Here is a 19429-nt window from a genome sequence, read left to right as displayed (position 1 = left end):
GATTACAGCAGCTTTTTATAATAAGAGAAATAAATATCTGGAAAAGAAAAAAGGCATTTTTGTGCAGTACAGGGTGTATAATAATACTTTAATGATTTCAATATTTACTTCATTACATGATAAATAATTTTTCACCAATATCTATTGAACATCGTTGATCAATTACAGCTCAGAAAAGTCTTTAAGCTTCAAGATGAGAAAGTTTTCCTGCTTCCTAACCGGAAATAAACAAAATGTCGGCAGTTTTAATAATAATTATAATTAACATTTGAATGCTTATTTCCCCCAAACAAAAACAATTCCTAATATTTTTCTTCTTTTGTGGCTATAAACTTCAAATCTACTCTTGTAAATAATCGCAGTGAGTGTAGCTGTTAACTTTTAATCATAAGAAATAAAGTCTCTGTAATAAAATTACATTTTGCTTATAGTTTCAGGAGTTAATCTCATAAATTCAGGGAAATTTTCTCTTTAATTTCTCTAACTTCTGTCCTTCCACCCCACAAAAAAAACGGCAATAAAAACATGTTTTTGAGTTTAATTGTTGAACAATATAAATCCACAAGCAGCTTTGTTTCCTCTAATGAGGCTTTTAAGTTTGGAAATGTGCAACAAAAAGAAACGATCAACTTTAGTTTCTCTCTAGTAATTATACATGCAGGTCAGCAGCATGTAGAGACTCTGAATACTAAAACTCTGAATACTAAAACTCTGAATACTAACTGTGCCTCGTTTACACTTCACAGCTGCTAAACTGGTTTTAGCTCTTTAACCCCTTCAGACCTGAATTTTACCAACAGAGGAAAAAAAATCTAAATTTTATTCCACCTCAGCATTAAAATAAAGAAAAACAAACAAACATTTATGTTACAAGCAGTTTAAGAAAGTCATTGTTTTTATTTATAAAAAACATAAAAATAACTAAAATAATTGTGAAACTAAATAACTAAACTTTGGTAACTCCTGATTTTCATCAGAATGGATATTCAACTTTGGAAAAAATATTTTCAAAAATAACTTAAAGTACTATCACAGGAAATATTTTAAATTACAAGAATAAAATGTAAAAAAAAAAGAAATAAAATTTCATCAGGTTACCATGAACTTACATTTATATTTTTGATGTAAAAAATAGAAATTTTTTCCATCTCTAGTTTCAGATCGTTTGTTTTTTCTGATGCCAATGACCGATATCATTGGTCAATAAGAAACCAATCAGTAACAAATAATCATTCAAATGATAAATCCCTGATTTTCTATTGGCTTAAACCCAGAAATAACTCATGTCCATTTCTGTGGACGTCAGGTCTGAAGGGGTTAAAGTTTTTCAACCAAATTGTTGTGTCCAAATATTCCCAAAATGTCCGTCTCATTTTTCATTATTAAGATTAATCTTAAAACCCAGAGAGGATGGGTTCAAAACTCGTCTGAAACTAAAAAAAAATCACACATGAACATCTGGATTCCCCTCCAACACACAACGAACAAATTATCAGCGTGAGCTTCAACCGATATAAAAGTAGCATCTGGATCTATAAAACAAGAAGAGCTGGATAAATCCAACACATGCAAAGCTCAAAATGCAAAGCATCTCCAGAGGAAAACCAATGCGGCGGCGCTGCATTGCCACCAGACTCGCTCGCTAAAAATGAACGGTCGTACGGTGGAAACGTCATATTCAATAGAATAAATAGAGCTGTGCTGTCATAACTGTAGCCTAAACGCCTGGCCTAAAGATCAGCTACGATGTTTAACACAAATAATCATAAGATAAAAACTGGATGACATCACATCAGCTGGGCGCAGTTTGACTTTGAGTTTCCTTCAGAGGTAAAAACAATAAATTACAGGATATTAACATTTATTTCTACAGAATCACATTCTAAAACTAAAGATAAACTGCTTTTCTAAATATTTTATATTTGGATTGCAGATTTAAAATAGTTTTAAAGGTAAAAAATAAAATTGCCTCATTTTAACAACTTGGTGATATTTTCAGAAAGCTGATTATATCAGAAATTATTTCAGTTTTCAGTCTCTGTGAGAAAGACGTACATTCACTTCAGTTTGAAAAAAACTAAATGATCTCCAGTCTACATTCAGTCTGTCAGTCCAACAGTGTACAGCTAGTAGTACACTGTAAAAACACAAAATCCTACCAAGTTTGATCTAGTTTGTAGTACACATATCTTAGTACACTTTAAATGATATGAACTTATTTTAAGTAAATAATTCCTTAATATAGACAAGTAAAAAATATTACTTCCACTGTTTAACTTATAACAAAAAATGTCTTACTGGTGAAATAATCTGCCAGTGGAACTAGTACTTTTTAAAAATTAATATTAAGGAATTAATGACTTAAAACAAACTACTGTATTCTAAAACTATAAGTAAGTTTAGTCTTTTTTCAAGTGTACTAAAACATTTGCACTAGAAACTAGACTAAAAATACTTGGTAAGTTTTTATGTTTTTGTAGTGTACAGTAGTAGAGACGCACCAATCAGAGAGTTAATATGTTGTTAAACTTTAACTACCCCACCGCCCCCATGAAAGTTTAGCTCCGCCCCCTGATCATTTTAAAGAATTTCACCAAAGTGGGCGGAGCTAAGCGGCACTGGGGGCGTGGCTACGTGTGTGGATTATTGGAGGGACTTAAGCCACTCCTAGTCAGGACCAGGGGAGTCAACGTTGCCAACTTTGTCAATTTGTTGCCATGTTTAGCGACTTTTTGTCTAAAAGCAACTTGTGACAAATTTAGCAACTTTAACTTATAGCAACACATTTTTCCCATGTTATGATTTAAATGATCTGCCAGTTTTATGATCAATATTCAGAAATTATTGACTTAAAACAAGCTCCTATATCTTGATGAAAACTTGTTTTAGTTTTATTTTATAGATATTTTGTATGATTTTTGTCATTTTTAGATTTTCAGTGAATCAATTTTCTGTTCAAATATTGGAGTCTATCTGATCACTGATCTATCTGATCACTGATCAGATAGATCAGTGATCCATAAAGAGGAATGTAGAGAAGATTAAATTTTGAGTCCAGGAAACATTTAGCGATAAACATTTGTATAAAATTAACTTCCGGCAGATCCTGATGTTACATTTATGGAGATTATTTTCCTCTAAATCTCAAAACGACGTCTGAAGCTCTGGATCATTTTCATACATGTTTATAATTAAAGTCACAATAAATCTCCGTTACGTTTTAACGCATCCTGACAGTAAAAGACGAAGCTTGTTCATATTAATAACATTCTCCGTATCTACAGATCTCACTACAGCCGGATGTTTTTAGTCTTTTCCTGACGATTCCCTCCTTCATGGCGCCATGTTGGATCTTACTGGGTCAGATGGAACCAGTCAGTCTGTCGTTTGGATCACCAGTTCAGTCATGCAGTTAAGTAGGTGAGTGGAGGAAACATCTTTCTGCTTCTTCTCTTTCTTTTTATTTTTGTAACTCCATAATTTTCTGTTCGGTTCATGATTGGAGATGTAATATTTGTAAAGCCAGACTCTCCAGTCACTCCTCTGTAATGGTGGGCAGGTGGGGGCCACTGGGAGAACTGGGAGAGCTCCGCAGGTCGGGTCGCACGTTGACACTGGAGATGGACCAAACATCGCTCAGCTCTGCAAACACAGACAGACAGATTAGATTAAACGAGACTAGAGATTATTCAGATGAACAGAAATCTGTCTCATTCTGCAGAGTTTTCATTTAACCACATGAAAATTAACATAAAAGGAAATAAATTAAGTTTTCAAATAAGAAAATAAATGTTCCTAAAATTCACTAGTGTTCAAATGATGCGTCTATTTCTAACAGCTTAGTTAAAATCGGAGTATTTTTTTTATTTACAAATTGATCATCAGTTAGCAAAAGTGATTAATAAGAGATCTTTTTAATAGGTGAGGATAAATCTATCAAACTTTAGTTTTGGGTAAAAAATATTTAAGTTTTTGATCTTAAATGTAAAATTTATATATATTTGGACAGTTTTGGATTAATTGCTGCTCTGAATATATATGTTGTTCTTTTAGCAAACTGTCTTTTTAGAGTCTGTATAATCCAGTTAATGATTAATAGATTACTAAATTAGTTGACAATTATTCCAATAATCAGTTAATCACAATTTATCTTTGTGTTTCAGACATTTTACAGCAGCGGCCGACTTTATTTCTTTTAATTAGGGTAAAATGATCACAGACAAAGTAAATTTATTATTTACCTATTTAACCTGGTGAATTAAGAACAAATTATTTATGATAACAGCCTAAGTTTTACAGTAGAAAACATTAGTTTCAGTTGTTTGTCTTTAAATAACCGAACTTTGTGCAGGTCCACGTCTGTTTAGTGACTTTTACTCAAAACCTCATTTTGTTGCCCCTTAATCTAGTTTTTAGTTTATTTATTAAACTAATCTAAACTCAACAAATGTTTTAAAATCCTGATTTTGTTGTTCAGAAAATAAATTTTAGTCAAAGTTTTTCATGTTTATTGTTGGTTTGGTAAAAACATTTTTTTGACGCTCAGACAGTTTTTGCTCATTTAACAATAAATAAAAGATCCAGATGATTATAAACGTGATTTTTGTGTAGGAGGGACATAGATCTATAACATGATCACATAGAGAGGCAGGAAATGTGGTCATACAGTGAAAGGATGACATGGCATGCAGGGGTCATGGGTTGAAGGTCAGGGGGAGGGAGATATGAGCTGCAGCGGGGGGTCAGAGTGCAGAGAGCTCCAGCCGACACAGATGACCTCTGAGGAGTCTGAGACGACACACAGCATGCAAACACCAAACTTCACTTCATTTACTCTGCTGATGGAAAAGTTTTAATAGAAATTAATCACAAAGTTTATTAATCGAATATTTATTAATATTTATTCATCGAAAACTACATGAGCCACAAAATAAGCAAGATTTTCAATTCAAAAACACTTAAATTATTGAATAAATAAATTACTCAACAACAAATATATTTATTGTTTTTAATCTGTTATTTAGGTCATTTAAAAAATCAGATTGATGGAAAGTGTTTGAGGAATCCCTGATCATCCATGAAACCTCTTTAGAAAAATGGACTGTGGCGCTAATGTAGCATTAGCATATGTGCTGCTGCTGCATGTTAGCATTTAGATGCTACTTTAAACAGGTTTGAGTGAGAGAAAGTTTGGATTCGTTGCTTCTCAGAAACCAGATTTTCTGTCATTTTTATCGTAAACACCTTTAATTATTTTTTTGGCAAACATTTTCAGAATGTTGAATAACTCAAACTTTATATATAAATTTTTCAAATGGTTCAGCTGACATGAGGATCAAATATAAAATCAATTTAAGTTTGTTTGTGGACTTGATGTTTGTTTACTTTAGAGCTGGACAATATGGCTGAAAACTGATCATCGTTTTATATCGGTCCACATCAATAATTATTGATTTATTTGTTGTTTTAAATACTGGTGTGTGTCTCCTGTTTTACTCAGTTTTTTCCTGTTTTTTTTTTCTTTTTAAGCAGTTATGAGGCACAGTGGAGAAACCTGAAACTGCTGCTGCGCAGGTTACTCAGTGGGTCGTTGCTAGGTAACCAAATTTAGGGGTTGGAGAACTTGAAACTGCTCGTTACCCAGCAGGTTGTTGCTAGGCAACCAGAGAGCGAGAGAGTGAGTTGATTCCACCAACCTAGTTTAGCTAAAGTGTTTTCTCTGCCTACAACTCCCAGGATGCTGTGCGGTTCGGGACTGAAGTTCAGTGAAATTATTTATCAGATGTATTACCTATTGATATTGATCACGTGTCTATCATGATATATCTTGTTATTGATTTATTGTCCAGCTCTATGTGACCCATAAGCATTTTATCTTTAAGTTCATGTTTTGGTGAAAGCAGCAACAGAACCGGAGCAGGAAGAACTTTTCTCTCCTACCGGTTCTGAACTTGCTGTACGGTCCGTTGTCGTTGGTGTGCCGGCTGCCGGACACGAAGGGCAAACCGCGCTCTCTCCACCTGAGACACAGAACAGAACCAGAACAGAACCAGATCAGAACCGCTTTCATCTGCAGACTGGACAAGGAAGGAAGGACACAAGGAAAAAAGATAGGACACACAGAAGGGAGGAGGAAGAGAAAGCAGGACACAAGGAAGGAATGGAAGAAAAAGGAAACGAGGGTTTAAAGAACGATGGAGGGAGGAAGGACACAAGAAAAGGAGACATGACAAGGAAGGAAGATTAGAGGAACAAGGAAAGGAAAAGGAAAGCATGCAGGATAAGGAAGGACAAAAGGAAGAGAAAGAAAAGCAGGACACAAGGGAAGGAGATAGGATACAAGGAAGTGATAAGGGAGACAAGAAACGAGGAAATGAGAAGAAAGGAAGACAGAAGGAAAGGAGACAGGAAACCAGGACAAAAATCTAAACAATCAGTTAAGTCTGGAATATTTTTACCCATAATAATCCAGGAAAATTACAGATTAAAGAGGATTACCAAACATCCGTCTCGTTGTTCCAATTGGAAGAAAACTAGAAATTTAATTTAAGTTTCTGATCACTAAACATGAGTTCATAAAGTTTCTGCTCTTTACTGAGAGGTAAAACATTAATAAAGTTAGAAATGTTGGTGCCGGCGTCCCGATCCTGACCCGTTCCGTCCCAAACCTGACCCGTTCCGTCCCAATCCTGACCCGTTCTGTCCCAATCCTGACCCGTTCCGTCCCAAACCTGACCCGTTCCGTCCCAATCCTGACCCGTTCTGTCCCAATCCTGACCCGTTCCGTCCCAATCCTGACCCGTTCCGTCCCAAACCTGACCCGTTCTGTCCCAATCCTGACCCGTTCCTCTCAATCCTGACCCGTTCCGTCCCGAACCTGACCCGTTCCGTCCCGAACCTGACCCGTTCTGTCCCAATCCTGACCCGTTCCGTCCCAAACCTGACCCGTTCCGTCCCAAACCTGACCCGTTCCGTCCCAATCCTGACCCGTTCCTCTCAATCCTGACCCGTTCCTCTCAAACCTGACCCGTTCTGTCCCAATCCTGACCCGTTCCGTCCCGAACCTGACCCGTTCAGTCCCGATCCTGACCCGTTCCGTCCCAAACCTGACCCGTTCTGTCCCAATCCTGACCCGTTCCGTCCCAAACCTGACCCGTTCCGTCCCAATCCTGACCCGTTCCGTCCCGAACCTGACCCGTTCCGTCCCAAACCTGACCCGTTCCGTCCCAATCCTGACCCGTTCCGTCCCAAACCTGACCCGTTCCGTCCCAATCCTGACCCGTTCCGTCCCAAACCTGACCCGTTCTGTCCCAATCCTGACCCGTTCCGTCCCGAACCTGACCCGTTCTGTCCCAATCCTGACCCGTTCCGTCTCAATCCTGACCCGTTCCGTCCCAATCCTGACCCGTTCCGTCCCAAACCTGACCCGTTCCGTCCCAATCCTGACCCGTTCCTCTCAATCCTGACCCGTTCCGTCCCAATCCTGACCCGTTCCGTCCCAATCCTGACCCGTTCCGTCTCTTTAGTTTTGTTTCCTTCATTAAACCCGACCGGCAGCCGTGATGATCAGAACCAGCAGGATGTTTGTGTTCGGGTTTCTCACCAGTGGAACGTGAAAATGGCGAAGATGAGGAAGGCGGAGACGAAGTCGGTCAGGATCCACATCAGGGTGTATTCCTCTGGAGTCTGGAGAGAGAACGAACCGGGTTTAGTTACGCCACGGGTCAGAACCAACAGCAACATTCCTATGAAAGACAGCTTGGACTGATCAGAACCACAAACATGCAGAATCTGCAGGAAGTTCAGACTTAAATATAAAAAAATTAAAAATAAATAAAACTCCCACACCGCCTGACGTGATTGTTATCAGAACCAGAACCATCAAATGGACCGTCAGAGCATCACTGCGTAGTAATAATAATAATAATAATAATAATAATAATAACAATAATAATAAGTGGGTTATTATGCTTTATATTCAAGCTACACAGTTTGGTAATAAAATTCAATCTAACATTTAATTAAAAGCGTAAATTTTGTTTATTTTCATGCACCGAATAAAAACACAAAAATTCTCACTGAAGTTAAATCAAAATAAACTTTTTCTTGTTTTATGTTAGAATCACCAACATTATTTCTATTTGCTAAATGCCAGAAAACTTAGCAAGAAAATTTAGAAATTGTTTTGTAACTTTCTTTGTATTTTGTGTTTAATTTGCCTTAAAACAATTTGGATTGTTTCAATGTGATAAATATTTATTACTCCTGCTTCCTCTGTGTACATTTTATAATTGTGTTGTATTCTCCTTGTTTTATATCTATTGTTTGTATTTATTGACTAAATTTGCAGTTGAGTCATTTTAACCACAGTTAACAGATGAAAATAAGCCCTTTGGCTAATTCTGGCACATTTACAGAAATGTTAATTAACCTTTAATGTCCCTAACAAAGAAACTCAAAATAAAACATTAAACAGTGGAAGTTTATTTATTTTAAGGACCAAAACAACAATAATTCATACAAGTAACAAAAAAATAACAAAATCAGGCAAAATAAAAATGTTCCAAATCAGTTTCTCTCAATAAAAAACTTATTTAACAAAATCTGCAGGTTTTTGGTGAATTTTTGGTTAAAATGTTTGTTTTTCTTTCAGTGGGTAGAAAATCCAGAAATATTACTGAAGTAAGAGTAAAAATACTTCATAAAATTATTCAAGTAAAAGTAAAAAGTACAGCATTGTAAAAATACTCCTAAAAGTAATTTTTTCCAAAAAGTTACTGAAGTAAATGTAACTAGTTACTTGAGTACAATTTTGTTAAATAGCAACCTATTAATATAACATAATTAATCTATAACTGGTGTGTTTAGTTTACTAAAACAAATCAATCTGTTATGGAGTCGCCTCTACTTTACACCTGCTGCAATAGAAAATGTGAGTTCCACCTTAAAAAGGCGCCTTAAGTCAGAGTGTGAGAGGCTGACCATGAGGAAGAGCGGCTGGTTGATGCTGGACAGGATGTGGACGGAGTTGGTGGTGACGGACTGAGCGCCGGCGCACCAGGCCAGAGCGTAGAGCCACGGCTGGCTGATCACGTACAGGTTGGTGCTGATGTTCACCGACTGGAGCTTACTGCCCACAGAGACACATTCAAACTGGTTATTGACTTTAAACTGGTTATTGATTCAAACTGGTTATCCATTCAAACTGGTTATCGATTCAAACTGGTTATCGACTCAAACTGGTTATCGACTCAAACTGGTTATCGATTCAAACTGGTTATCGATTCAAACTGGTTATCCACTTTAAACTGGTTATTGATTCAAACTGGTTATCCAGTCAAGCTGGTTATCCACTTTAAACTGGTTATCGACTCAAACTGGTGCTGCTGCTTTCTAAACTTCAAAAAGTCTCAAACCAAACATTTCAGTTTTCCAGGTTTTAATCTTTTACAAATTAAATTAACGTTATTATAAAAGTTATTGCATGATCAAACTTTTCACGTGATTTTTAATAATGATTCTTATTTAATGGGAACCTTGAGATTATGCAGTTATTTTTTGTTAAATTTAAACCATAAACTTATTTATCTCAATCAGTGTTCAGACACAGCAGGTCTGAATATTTTTAAAGCTCAATTTTAATACAGTAAATTATTTAATAAATACAAGTTTCTGAGTAATAAAGTGTTTTTTATGGCTTCCAAATTCATCTAATAGATAAAAATGAGCTTTTAAAGATTAAATTAGCATTATTATAAATGTCTTTATGATTCACAGAGTGAATCAAAGCTGAAGATTCACTGAGGACGAGTCAGGAGATTAAATTGTTGAATGATTGTTGTTCTCCTGTTTCCTGCTTCCTGCAGGTTTCATCCGTTTCTCTGTTGCTCTTCAGGCTCTTTGGGAAATAATTTGAGAGCTTGTTGAACTTTTCTTCGTCTCTTAGCTTTTTGTTCCCTCACAGCCCGGGTTCAGCCAGCACATTACCAAAAGCAGAACATTTTTTGTAGAAATTCATTGCAAATATTGGAGGAAAAAATTTGAACAATGGTTAAAAATCTGCATTTGTTTTTGCATCTGTATTTAAAACCATTTAGTGGTTTAATTTTTAGCTGAAGTTACTGGGAGCTGTGGTGTGCAGTGGTTCCATACCAGATCTGCTGCTGCGACATGGTGCTGTAGTGCAGGTTCAGCCAGCTGATGCCGTCGTCCGTCAGCTCCTGGATGGAAGCCTTCAGTCCAGAGGTCTGCTGCAGCGCCGGGTCCAGACCGGAAACCAGAGCCCGGTCTTCAGACGGCAGCCACAGCACCTGCAGAACCAGTGGAACCAGTGGAACCAGTACGCCAACTCACACTGGCATCCATTTATGCATCCATGATGTGAAACAACAACACTACAAAAACAAAATATTTTTGTCTAGTTTCTAATGCTGATATACAACGGAGTATAAGAGCCATAATAGCAAAAAATAAATCTCAGAATAAAGTCGCATTATTTAAACTTTATTCTGATACTTGAATTTTATTCTCGTTTGATTTTATTCTGGTAATATTTTAACTTCATTCTGGTAATATTTTGAATTTATTCTGGCAATATTATGACTTTATTCTCATAATTTGATTTTTTGGCCCTTTTACTCCTTTGCAGAAATATCTTAAACTTGAAATAGGACAAAGCAAAGTTCTCAGCAAAATATAAGAGCTTATTTTAAGTCAATAATTCATTAATATTGATTAAAAAACTACTTGCTCTTCTGGCAGATTATTTCACTTATGACAAGGGAAAACATTCTTATCGGTAAAATAATCTGCCAGTAGAGCAAGGAGTTTTTCATTTATATTAAACAATTATTGACTTAAAATAAGCTCTTATATTTGCTGAAAATGTATTTGTAATTTAGTTGTGTCTGATTTTAAGTGAACTAAGATATTTGCACTATAAACTAGATAAATGACTTTTTGTGTTTTTGCAGTGCAGCCTACCTGTGAGGAGTTGATGTGGGCCTGGATGACCTGCAGAGTTGTGTTGATGTAGGAGCGTCTGTAGGGATGTCCGTACGGTGGCCTGCGCAGGTCAAACAGCACCAGTTTGCCGCTGGCGGCCGCCACCTCCAGGAACTGGGCCAAGGAGGGAACGGACTGGTTCTGGGCCTGAGAGCGATCCGTCTCAGAAAGGCTCGATGCGGTTCCAAACGGATCCCTCTACAGGACAGAAAAACAGGTTACAAAATGGAAGAAGATTTCAAATTAAAAGCATAAAACATCTGTCCCCAACCTTCACTTCATTTTTGTTAAAGTCGTACCAGATTTTCCAGAATAAAAGTCGTTACTTTTCTTTAAAAAAATTTAATCGGCTTTCATAGGTGTGGGTGTGTGAGTCACGTGCTAAATGTTAGCTTCTAAAATTATTTATTTAAAGGTTCTTGATTTCACACAAACTTTGAATTTCTTCTCTTTCCGTTTTCAGTTTGTGAAAAAATGAGATTCTGAACTTGATTCAGTTATCAAAAAGATTCAAACATAATTTTAAAATATGTTCTAGGATGCAGCAACACACTAAAAACATCTCCAAAAAATATATTCAGGTAGAAAAACAACCTAAAAAGAATGAAAGAGATTTTATAGAATAAGGAAACATGGTGGTGGCAGCATCATGCATTTTTACTGTTTACTGGACCAGTAAAAAAAAAGAGTGGGGACTGAGTTGAATGTAAGGGTAGACGAATACAAATGCAAGCCACACTTTTCAGAGTTTATATCACAAATTCAAATAACTTTAAAAATGCATAAATGTAGATTTAAAACCAGGAACTTAAACTAAATAAAACCATATAAAATCATCTTTATGCTTTTAGAGTAAATGAGTCTAAAACTCCATATATAAAAATATTTTAAAAGATACAAAAATGTGTTTAAAATTAATAATTTTTGAAATGATTCTTTTTTGGCCCATTAGACTTTATTAGGTCACTTTTAAATTGGGACTGTTTGGTTTAAAAATTCCAAGTTGCTGTTTAAAGAAGCAGTAGTTAGCGATGTCCAGATGTTAAAGTAGCTCTAATCTGACCTGTCACAAAACGTGATGATGTGTAGAAACGCCGACACTCACCAGCAGGAACCAGCTGCCGGCGTTCAGCTGCTGAATCTCGGCCCAGGTGAACATGGCGGCGTCCAGGTGCGTCCGATTGGGGAAAACCTCGGCGACGTTGGTGGTCCTCCTCAGCGTGGAGTCGTGCATCAGGAAGGGAACGCCGTCATAACTGCAAACAAAAACACGGCGTGTGATCGAAGTTTCACAGGGAAACATTAAAGCTGGAAAAGAAACCATGAGGTAATACCAAACGGTTTGTTAGTTTTATTAGACTAAACCAAGTCAGAGTCACACTAGGCGGCTAATCAGCATGTTTAATAGGGAGCTAAAGGCTAACTGGATTAGCATGGCCGAGTATCCCTAAAAAAATAACTATTGCTGCTTTCAGCATTTTCCATTTTGCTTCTATTTCCTCTGATTGCATCAGTTTGCCTGAGGTTTTATTTGCAACATTTTTTTTTTTTAGTTTCCAGGAAACTTTCTGTGTTTGCAGCATTTTCTGACCACTAGGGGGAGAATCTGTAATCCTCACATTTTAATCCTTTATGAGGCATTTAGATGAATAAATAAAATCCAACTAACTTTATTTATCTGCTTATTGTTTGTCCCAATTAGCAACTGATCAATCGCCTGATAAATAAACATGAGCTCAATAATTTCCATTCTGGTGATTAATATTTACATAATCCGTTTTTATTGTGTGTAAACAGATTTTGGTTGTTTTGTTTTATTTTGGATATTTAAAATGTCTTCCAGTTCAAGAGTTGGGTTCTGCATAAAATTTAAGTTTATTAGTCTTTGCATTATTATACCATAATCATGAAAATGTATTAAAATTATAATTTTATTGTTTATCGCAATAATTACTGGAACAATTTATCGCCCAGCAAAGTTTGTTATCATGACTTATATTTACACACAATATTAATCAGGAATACGGATCAATGGAAAACAAAATATGGTCAAAATAATCTAGCAAGACAATGAAAGCAAAAATGAAAAGAAATGAAAAACCCAACAATAAATGATGCCATTGAAACATCTCTGGTGAAAAAGTGTTTTAAATTAGATTTAAATGATGGAGACAAAACAACAACAAACCTGGAAGGAAATTCCAGCAGGTTTGCATGAATAAACGTGAAATCAAACCTTATTGTGACGTCCGTCTCCAGGCCGCCTCCTCCTGATTCAACGGCCTTTTCAAAAGACATCAAGGTATTTTCTGGAGCGAGCTTCAAAAACACAAAATCAGCAACAACATCCAGTCAGTTATGATTTCCAAATCTGAAGGACTAGAATATAAAATGAAAAATTCACTTTCCAGAAAAATATGTTGTTGTTTTAATATAAGTTACATTGTACTAAATTTGAAATAGATGAAATGTCTGCAGAAAATTATTAATATGTTACAGAAAATATCTGCAGCAGGACAGAAATAAGGCATTTTTCTAATATTCCTGAAGCAGAGTTTGGTCCAGAATGAAGGAGCAGAACCGACTCCCCAGGTTTGAACTTCAGTGGGAAGTTTCAGGAAGATGTCAGAAGGATCTTCCTCTCAAACATTAATGCTTAGTAAATTTTCTACAGTGGCGGACAGGAGCGAAAACTGCAGCAAAACATGAATGATGCAAACACAAAAAAACAAACGCAACAGAAAACAAACAAAAGGAACAAAATGATGAAAACTCGCTCTATGATCAGAAATATTCCAGACCACTAGGGGGAGTCGATCATCGAATCCCTCAGTAAAGACGGGACGTCATGATTTAACGGGATGTCCAGCAGAAAGTTGGAGGAATAAAGAAATGATGTTAAACTTTGTGTAGAACATTAGCATGTTTAAATCAGTAATGATACCTACTGCAGACTCCCCCTGCTGGTCTGGAGGACTTGTGTTTTGTAGAGCAACTTTGCAGCATTTTATACTTACAGTTTTTGCCATTTGCTTCATTTTTTGCTTCTATTTCCTGTGACTTCAGCATTTGTTTTGTTTTTTTGCAGGCCTTTGCTTCCATTGTTTATAATTACAGTATTTTCTGTTGCCTTAGTTGTTTTTTTTTTAATGTTGCATCATGTTTTCCAGGTTTCTGCTCGTTTCTTTACCCGTCAGTTACTGTAGGTAATTGACTAAACTTAAATTTGGAGAGAAAGATCCATTTAACATTTTTCTGAAACTTCCCATTTAAGTCTAAATTCAACATCTAACAAAAATATTTATCTTAATAGGCCCAGAAATAAATCAGGACTCATATTTAAAACCAACATTGAGCAGATGTACGGTTCAGTTGGAAACATTTCAACACAACGTTGCAGCGATTCTCCTTAACTAAACCAAAGTGTTCCTGCTTAAAGGCCCGTCTTACCATTGGAGCTCCTCTGTGACCAATGAGAGTGGGCGCTGGTCCCAGAGTTCCCGCCTCCTTGATGCAGGGCGAGTACATGCCAAGGGGAACCAGGTAGAGCGAGAACAACACGGACAGGTAGAGAGCCAGAACCACGACCTGACGGACTGAAAAACAGGAAAAAGACGCTGCAACAATCAGCAGCTTGCAGTAAAGTTAAAGACATTATTTATCTCATTTAATTATGAATGTTGGTAACAAGGTCACCAAAATGTTAAATGTTACATCATATGAATGAGTCTAAATACATTTCCACACATGTAAACAAACCAAAATATACATAAAAAGAGTAAAATGAGTCAGCTGATGGGACACAACATGGCCGACAGATGTTTGAGTTTCAACTTTTCTTGCAGTCAAAGAAACATCTTAAAAGTGCGGCGTGAGTTTGTCTTCAGTCCTCCTGTAGAACCACATTTTGCTGAAATCACAGCTGTAGGTTTTGTTTCCCGTTTCTTCCAGGTTTCCAAATATAGAGGCTGATTTATTTTTTTAATGCAAAACTTAGTTTTATAGGAGCTTAACGTTTTAAGTCAATAATTCTTTAATACTGATTAAAAGTACTGGCAGATTAATTCACTTGTAATGTGGAAAAATGTCTTATTATTGATTAAATAGTTTGCATGTCGAACTAGTACTTTTTAAAAATCAATATTAAACATTTATTTACTTAAAACCACCTTCTATATCTTTCTGAAAAGTTGCTTTAAGTTATTTTGGTCTTATTTCAGGTATAATAACATATTTCTATTAGAATACAGATCAAAAATACTCAGTGAGATTTTGTGTTTTTGCAGTGCGTGAGTCTATTTGCTGTTATTGCACAGATATTTCCCCATTGTGGGACAATAAAGGACATTTCTACTGAATTCCTGATTTATTTAGAAACCCATCAGCCGGCAAACAGGAGCCTCACGTTGCTTCCCTTTCATCATCTCCGCTCAGAGCTCCAGCTGTAACGTTACTCTGATGCTTTTCTTACAGGAGAACCCCTGAAGTGACTCAGCATCTTTGGATCTGCTGAGTCACCATGGCAACAAGGGGCCGTACCCATGGAGACGAGATGAGGAAAGCAGAGACCTGGAGGGTCAGAGCCATTCAGAGTCTGACATCATGCAGGACAGAAAGACACTGAAGCCATAAAGGAAGGAGAGGAGAGATGATCTAACCAGAAAATCACCGTCCAGTAAACATCTTATTATAAAAATCTTCATATCATATAGAAATATCTTGTAGCAAAATGTATTCTTTGTGGTTCCTTAGGCTTGAAACTCTCTTTGGAGGTTGTTTCTGCCCAGTCTCTTTAGTTGAATCATCAACAAGCTCCTATATTTTGCTAAAAAGTTACTTGTAAGTTAGTTTAGTCATATTTTAAATGTAATAAGTATAATAAGACATTTGCAACAGAAACTAGACAAAAATACTTGATAATGTTTTATGTTTTTGCTCCTAAACCTTCTCTTTGTTCTTTTGAACCAGAGCTGAACTCGCCTGTGTGCTTTAGAAAAGAGTTCAACATTTTCTGAACTCATACAGACTCAAAGTACACAAAACATATATTTAATGCTTTCAAAAAGTGGATTTTGCACTATATGTCCCTTTGTTAATCATATTTCTTGTGAAAATATCTCAGTACACTTGAAATAAGACAAAACTAACTTACAGGCAACTTTTCAGCAAGATACAGGAGCTTTAAGCTTTAAGTAAATAATTATTGATTGATAAAAATTTCTGGTTCCTCTGGTAGATTATTTCACTTACAACCAGACACTTTTCCCCACATTATACAGGAAATTAGTACTTTTTAATCCATATTTAAGAAATTAAACCAGTTCCTATATCTTGCTGAAAAGTTACTCATAACTTAGTTTTGTCTTAATTTAAGTGTAATAAGATATTTGCACCAGAAACTAGACAAAAATCTGCAATATTTTGTGTTTTTGCAGTGTAGGCCACTCCCAAACCTGCACTGTTTTGGCTAAATAAATAGATTTTACATGATACATCCCTTTTATTACTGAGAAAGTGACTTCTATCGGTTCGTTTACCTTTCTTGTTCATACGAAAAAAGTGCAACGCCGTCGGCCAGGAGAGAACGGCCATGAGCGAGACCGCAGCCACATGGAGGAAAGGAGCCGTCACCTGAAAAACAAAATAACCGAAACGTGACGAAGTTCATGAATGATGAGCAAAGACTCAGACAGTAAGATTCAAACACTTTCAGCTTTCTCAAGGTAAGTTTCCAAACTTTTCCAGCACCACTTTGGAGTCAAAAACAAAACAACAGAAATTAACTAAAAAATTTCACCGTTATGTAATATCATTTATTACTGTTATATTCCAAATGTTTTGTGATCTAATCTCAGATTAAATGTTCACAGAGTGAATTAAAGCTGAAAGTTCCCTGAGGTTGAGTGCTGGGACAAAATAAGCTAAAATATAACAACATTTTATGTTTTAAAATAATTTTATGTTTAACCTGACAAAACAGGCATTTAAAATACAAAACAACCTTCATTTCAAGTACACAGATCAATAACTGATTAGAAATAATAAATATTTATAACACTGAAACAATCCAAACAGTCCTGCTAAGGTAAATTACCTTCCTAATCTAACAAAATGCTAAACTACAATATACAAATAGTTACAAAAAAGAAAAAAAATTTCACTCAGTTTTCTGACATTTAGCAAATAGAAATAATTTTGGTGATTCTAACTGACTCAAAACAAGAAAAGTTTAGTTTTATTTAACTTCAGCGAGAAAAAATAAAAAAATCTCTGTTTTCAACTGAATATAGTTTAACAACTTTAGACTTTTAATCAAACATTAGATTGCGTTTTGAATATCAAGTATTTCCAAACTTTGATTGAAATTCAAGAACAGAGCTGCAAAAACGATTCTGCTTCCCAGTTTTCTGCCGTTTTGTGGTGTGAGGAGTCGCCAACCTGCAGGGACAGCTGGAGAGTTTTCCACTCTTTGCTCCAGAGGTCAGACAGGATCCCAGTGGCCGTGACGGAGAACACCAGCGTCACCATGATGCCGGTCTAACATCACAAACAGGACAGAAAACACGTCAGCACCTCTGGTTTTTCTGTGAGGAGCAGCAGAACGGCCACAAGTTGCGTCTCAGTGTTCACCTTGTGGCTCCAGTGGAGGTATAACCTTTGACCTTCAGACAGCAGACACACCGCCAACACCTGGGCAACATGTAAAAACACAGTTAGGGGCCTGAAAACAGAAATGTTGGCTGGGGTTTTATCAGAGTGCGTACCAGTAGCAGGGCGATGTAGGTGAAGAGAGCTGCAGCGACGGCCAGCAGGACCAGAGACCAGGGGAACCAGAAACCGAGATTCCCAAAATTAAACCTGGAGATTAAAAAAAAACAGCAACAAGGCAAATAAACAAAGCGGAGAATCATCCAGGACATTCAGATTTATAATAATAATATGAAACTGCACAAGTGAAGAGGAAGATATGGATGCTTCCAGTGCCAATCCAAATGAAAAGTACAGCTCAAAAATGAGAATATTGTACAAAATTATTATTTTTTTTTTCACTCTTTTTAGAAAGTGGAAACAAAAATTCAGCACCTCAGAAAATTTGAATATTGCACTGAAAAAACGCAAAATATGACCAAGTATTTTTGGTCGAGTTTCTAGTTTTGTGCTAACTCACAGTTCCAGCAAGAAATGGTAGCTTGTTTTATATTAACAATTCATTAATATTGATTAAAAACGTTCTAGTTCCAAAGACAAATTATTTCACTTATAACAAGAAAATGTTCCCATGTTCCACATAACAAAATCTGCCAGAGGAACTAGAACTTTTCCATGAATGTTCAGGGATCATTTACTGAAAACAAGCTGCTATTTCTAGATGAAAAGTTACTCGTTATCTAGTTTTGTCTTAAGTGTGATATCTATACTAGAAACTAAAACAAAATACTTTTTTTATTGCAATATTAAAGAATTCTGGATTTTCACTTTCTGAAATAAAAGAAAATTTTTTGCTAAAATCTTGATTTTCAGATATAGAGGCTGATGTTTTATTTTTTTAATGCAAATATTAGTTACTATAAGTTTCTTTTAAGCCAATAATTTATTAATATTGAAAAATGATCAGTTAAACTGGTAGATTATTTCACTTACTACATGGGAAAATGTCTTGTTATACATGAAACAATGTGGTAAATTTAATTTAAACTCCATAGCAAATCCTGATGCATTTTGATGATAAAGAGTTTAATAATTGCTGTTCTGTGTGAGACCCACCAATCAAAGTCGTTGTAGTCGTTCTGAGCTTCGCTCCAGAAATAAAGGAAAACAAAACTCAGGAAGAAGGTGAGGATCAGGAGCCCGAAGCTGCCACACTCCACCTGAAACAGATTCATGTACGTGTTTTTAATCCCAAATATGTACATTAAATTACATATAGTTTACAAATTTAAACAGGTAGGTTTAGGTAGGTTTTTTTTCAGCCGTATCTAAATTAGTGTATTTCACAAAACTGTATTGGAAACGCTGTTTTTGTATCACGAGTCATGTGATTAACATCCAGATGTTACTACTGGTGGAAACGACAAAGAAGACAACAGGAAGTGGTGAGAGGCTGCATGATTTTAACAAATTATCATGTGAACAAACGTATTCATATGCGATTTTAATTGCGTTTCTTGATAAATTGTGTTTTTTTCGACAAAGTTTTGTGCACATTTGTAATGAAAACGCAGCTGGAGAGACTCAGGCGGATACATCAGTTTGCATTATACACATAGAAACAGCAGGTTTGATAACAGCTGACAAAGTGCTGATAATCTCTTCATAGAAAAAGCTGCGACCAACTCAGCAGGCTGGAGTGAGGGAAACCAGGCGGGGAATCGATACTCGGTGCTCCATCAGCAGGCCGGCCAGTCAGACTGTTTTTGTCTGGTGC

The 19429-nt window shown here is 36.2% G+C and overlaps 1 protein-coding gene across 1 annotated transcript; it reads right to left on the bottom strand.

The window, feature by feature from the left end:
* Positions 1-3522: 3522 nt before the first annotated feature.
* On the bottom strand, positions 3523-17835 carry gdpd4a (glycerophosphodiester phosphodiesterase domain containing 4a). The gene is made up of 14 exons (XM_032544868.1): positions 17769-17835; positions 17635-17694; positions 17443-17541; positions 16542-16635; positions 14455-14600; positions 13241-13323; positions 12110-12260; positions 10984-11202; positions 10153-10310; positions 8983-9130; positions 7604-7686; positions 5941-6020; positions 4667-4788; positions 3523-3642 (listed from the first exon to the last, which is right to left on the bottom strand). The coding sequence occupies exons 3-13, from the start codon at positions 17530-17532 to the stop codon at positions 4709-4711; spliced, it is 1332 nt and encodes a 443-aa protein (XP_032400759.1). The 5' UTR covers positions 17533-17541; positions 17635-17694; positions 17769-17835; the 3' UTR covers positions 3523-3642; positions 4667-4708.
* Positions 17836-19429: the final 1594 nt, after the last annotated feature.

This window comes from Xiphophorus hellerii, chromosome 18, assembly GCF_003331165.1.
Source record: "Xiphophorus hellerii strain 12219 chromosome 18, Xiphophorus_hellerii-4.1, whole genome shotgun sequence".
NCBI classification, from domain to species: Eukaryota; Metazoa; Chordata; class Actinopteri; order Cyprinodontiformes; family Poeciliidae; genus Xiphophorus; species Xiphophorus hellerii.
This window is presented reverse-complemented; position numbering and strand designations above follow the sequence as displayed.

Bases quoted from the DNA above. Each gene is read 5' to 3' on its own strand.
- gdpd4a (XM_032544868.1), bottom strand. From the start codon at position 17,532: ATGGTGACGCTGGTGTTCTCCGTCACGGCCACTGGGATCCTGTCTGAC. The intron at 13,324-14,454 runs GTAAGACGGGCC...GTGTTTTTGAAG, and splicing joins GTCACAGAGGAGCTCCAATG to CTCGCTCCAGAAAATACCTT. The intron at 9,131-10,152 runs GTATGGAACCAC...CTCTGTGGGCAG, and splicing joins ATGTCGCAGCAGCAGATCTG to TAAGCTCCAGTCGGTGAACA.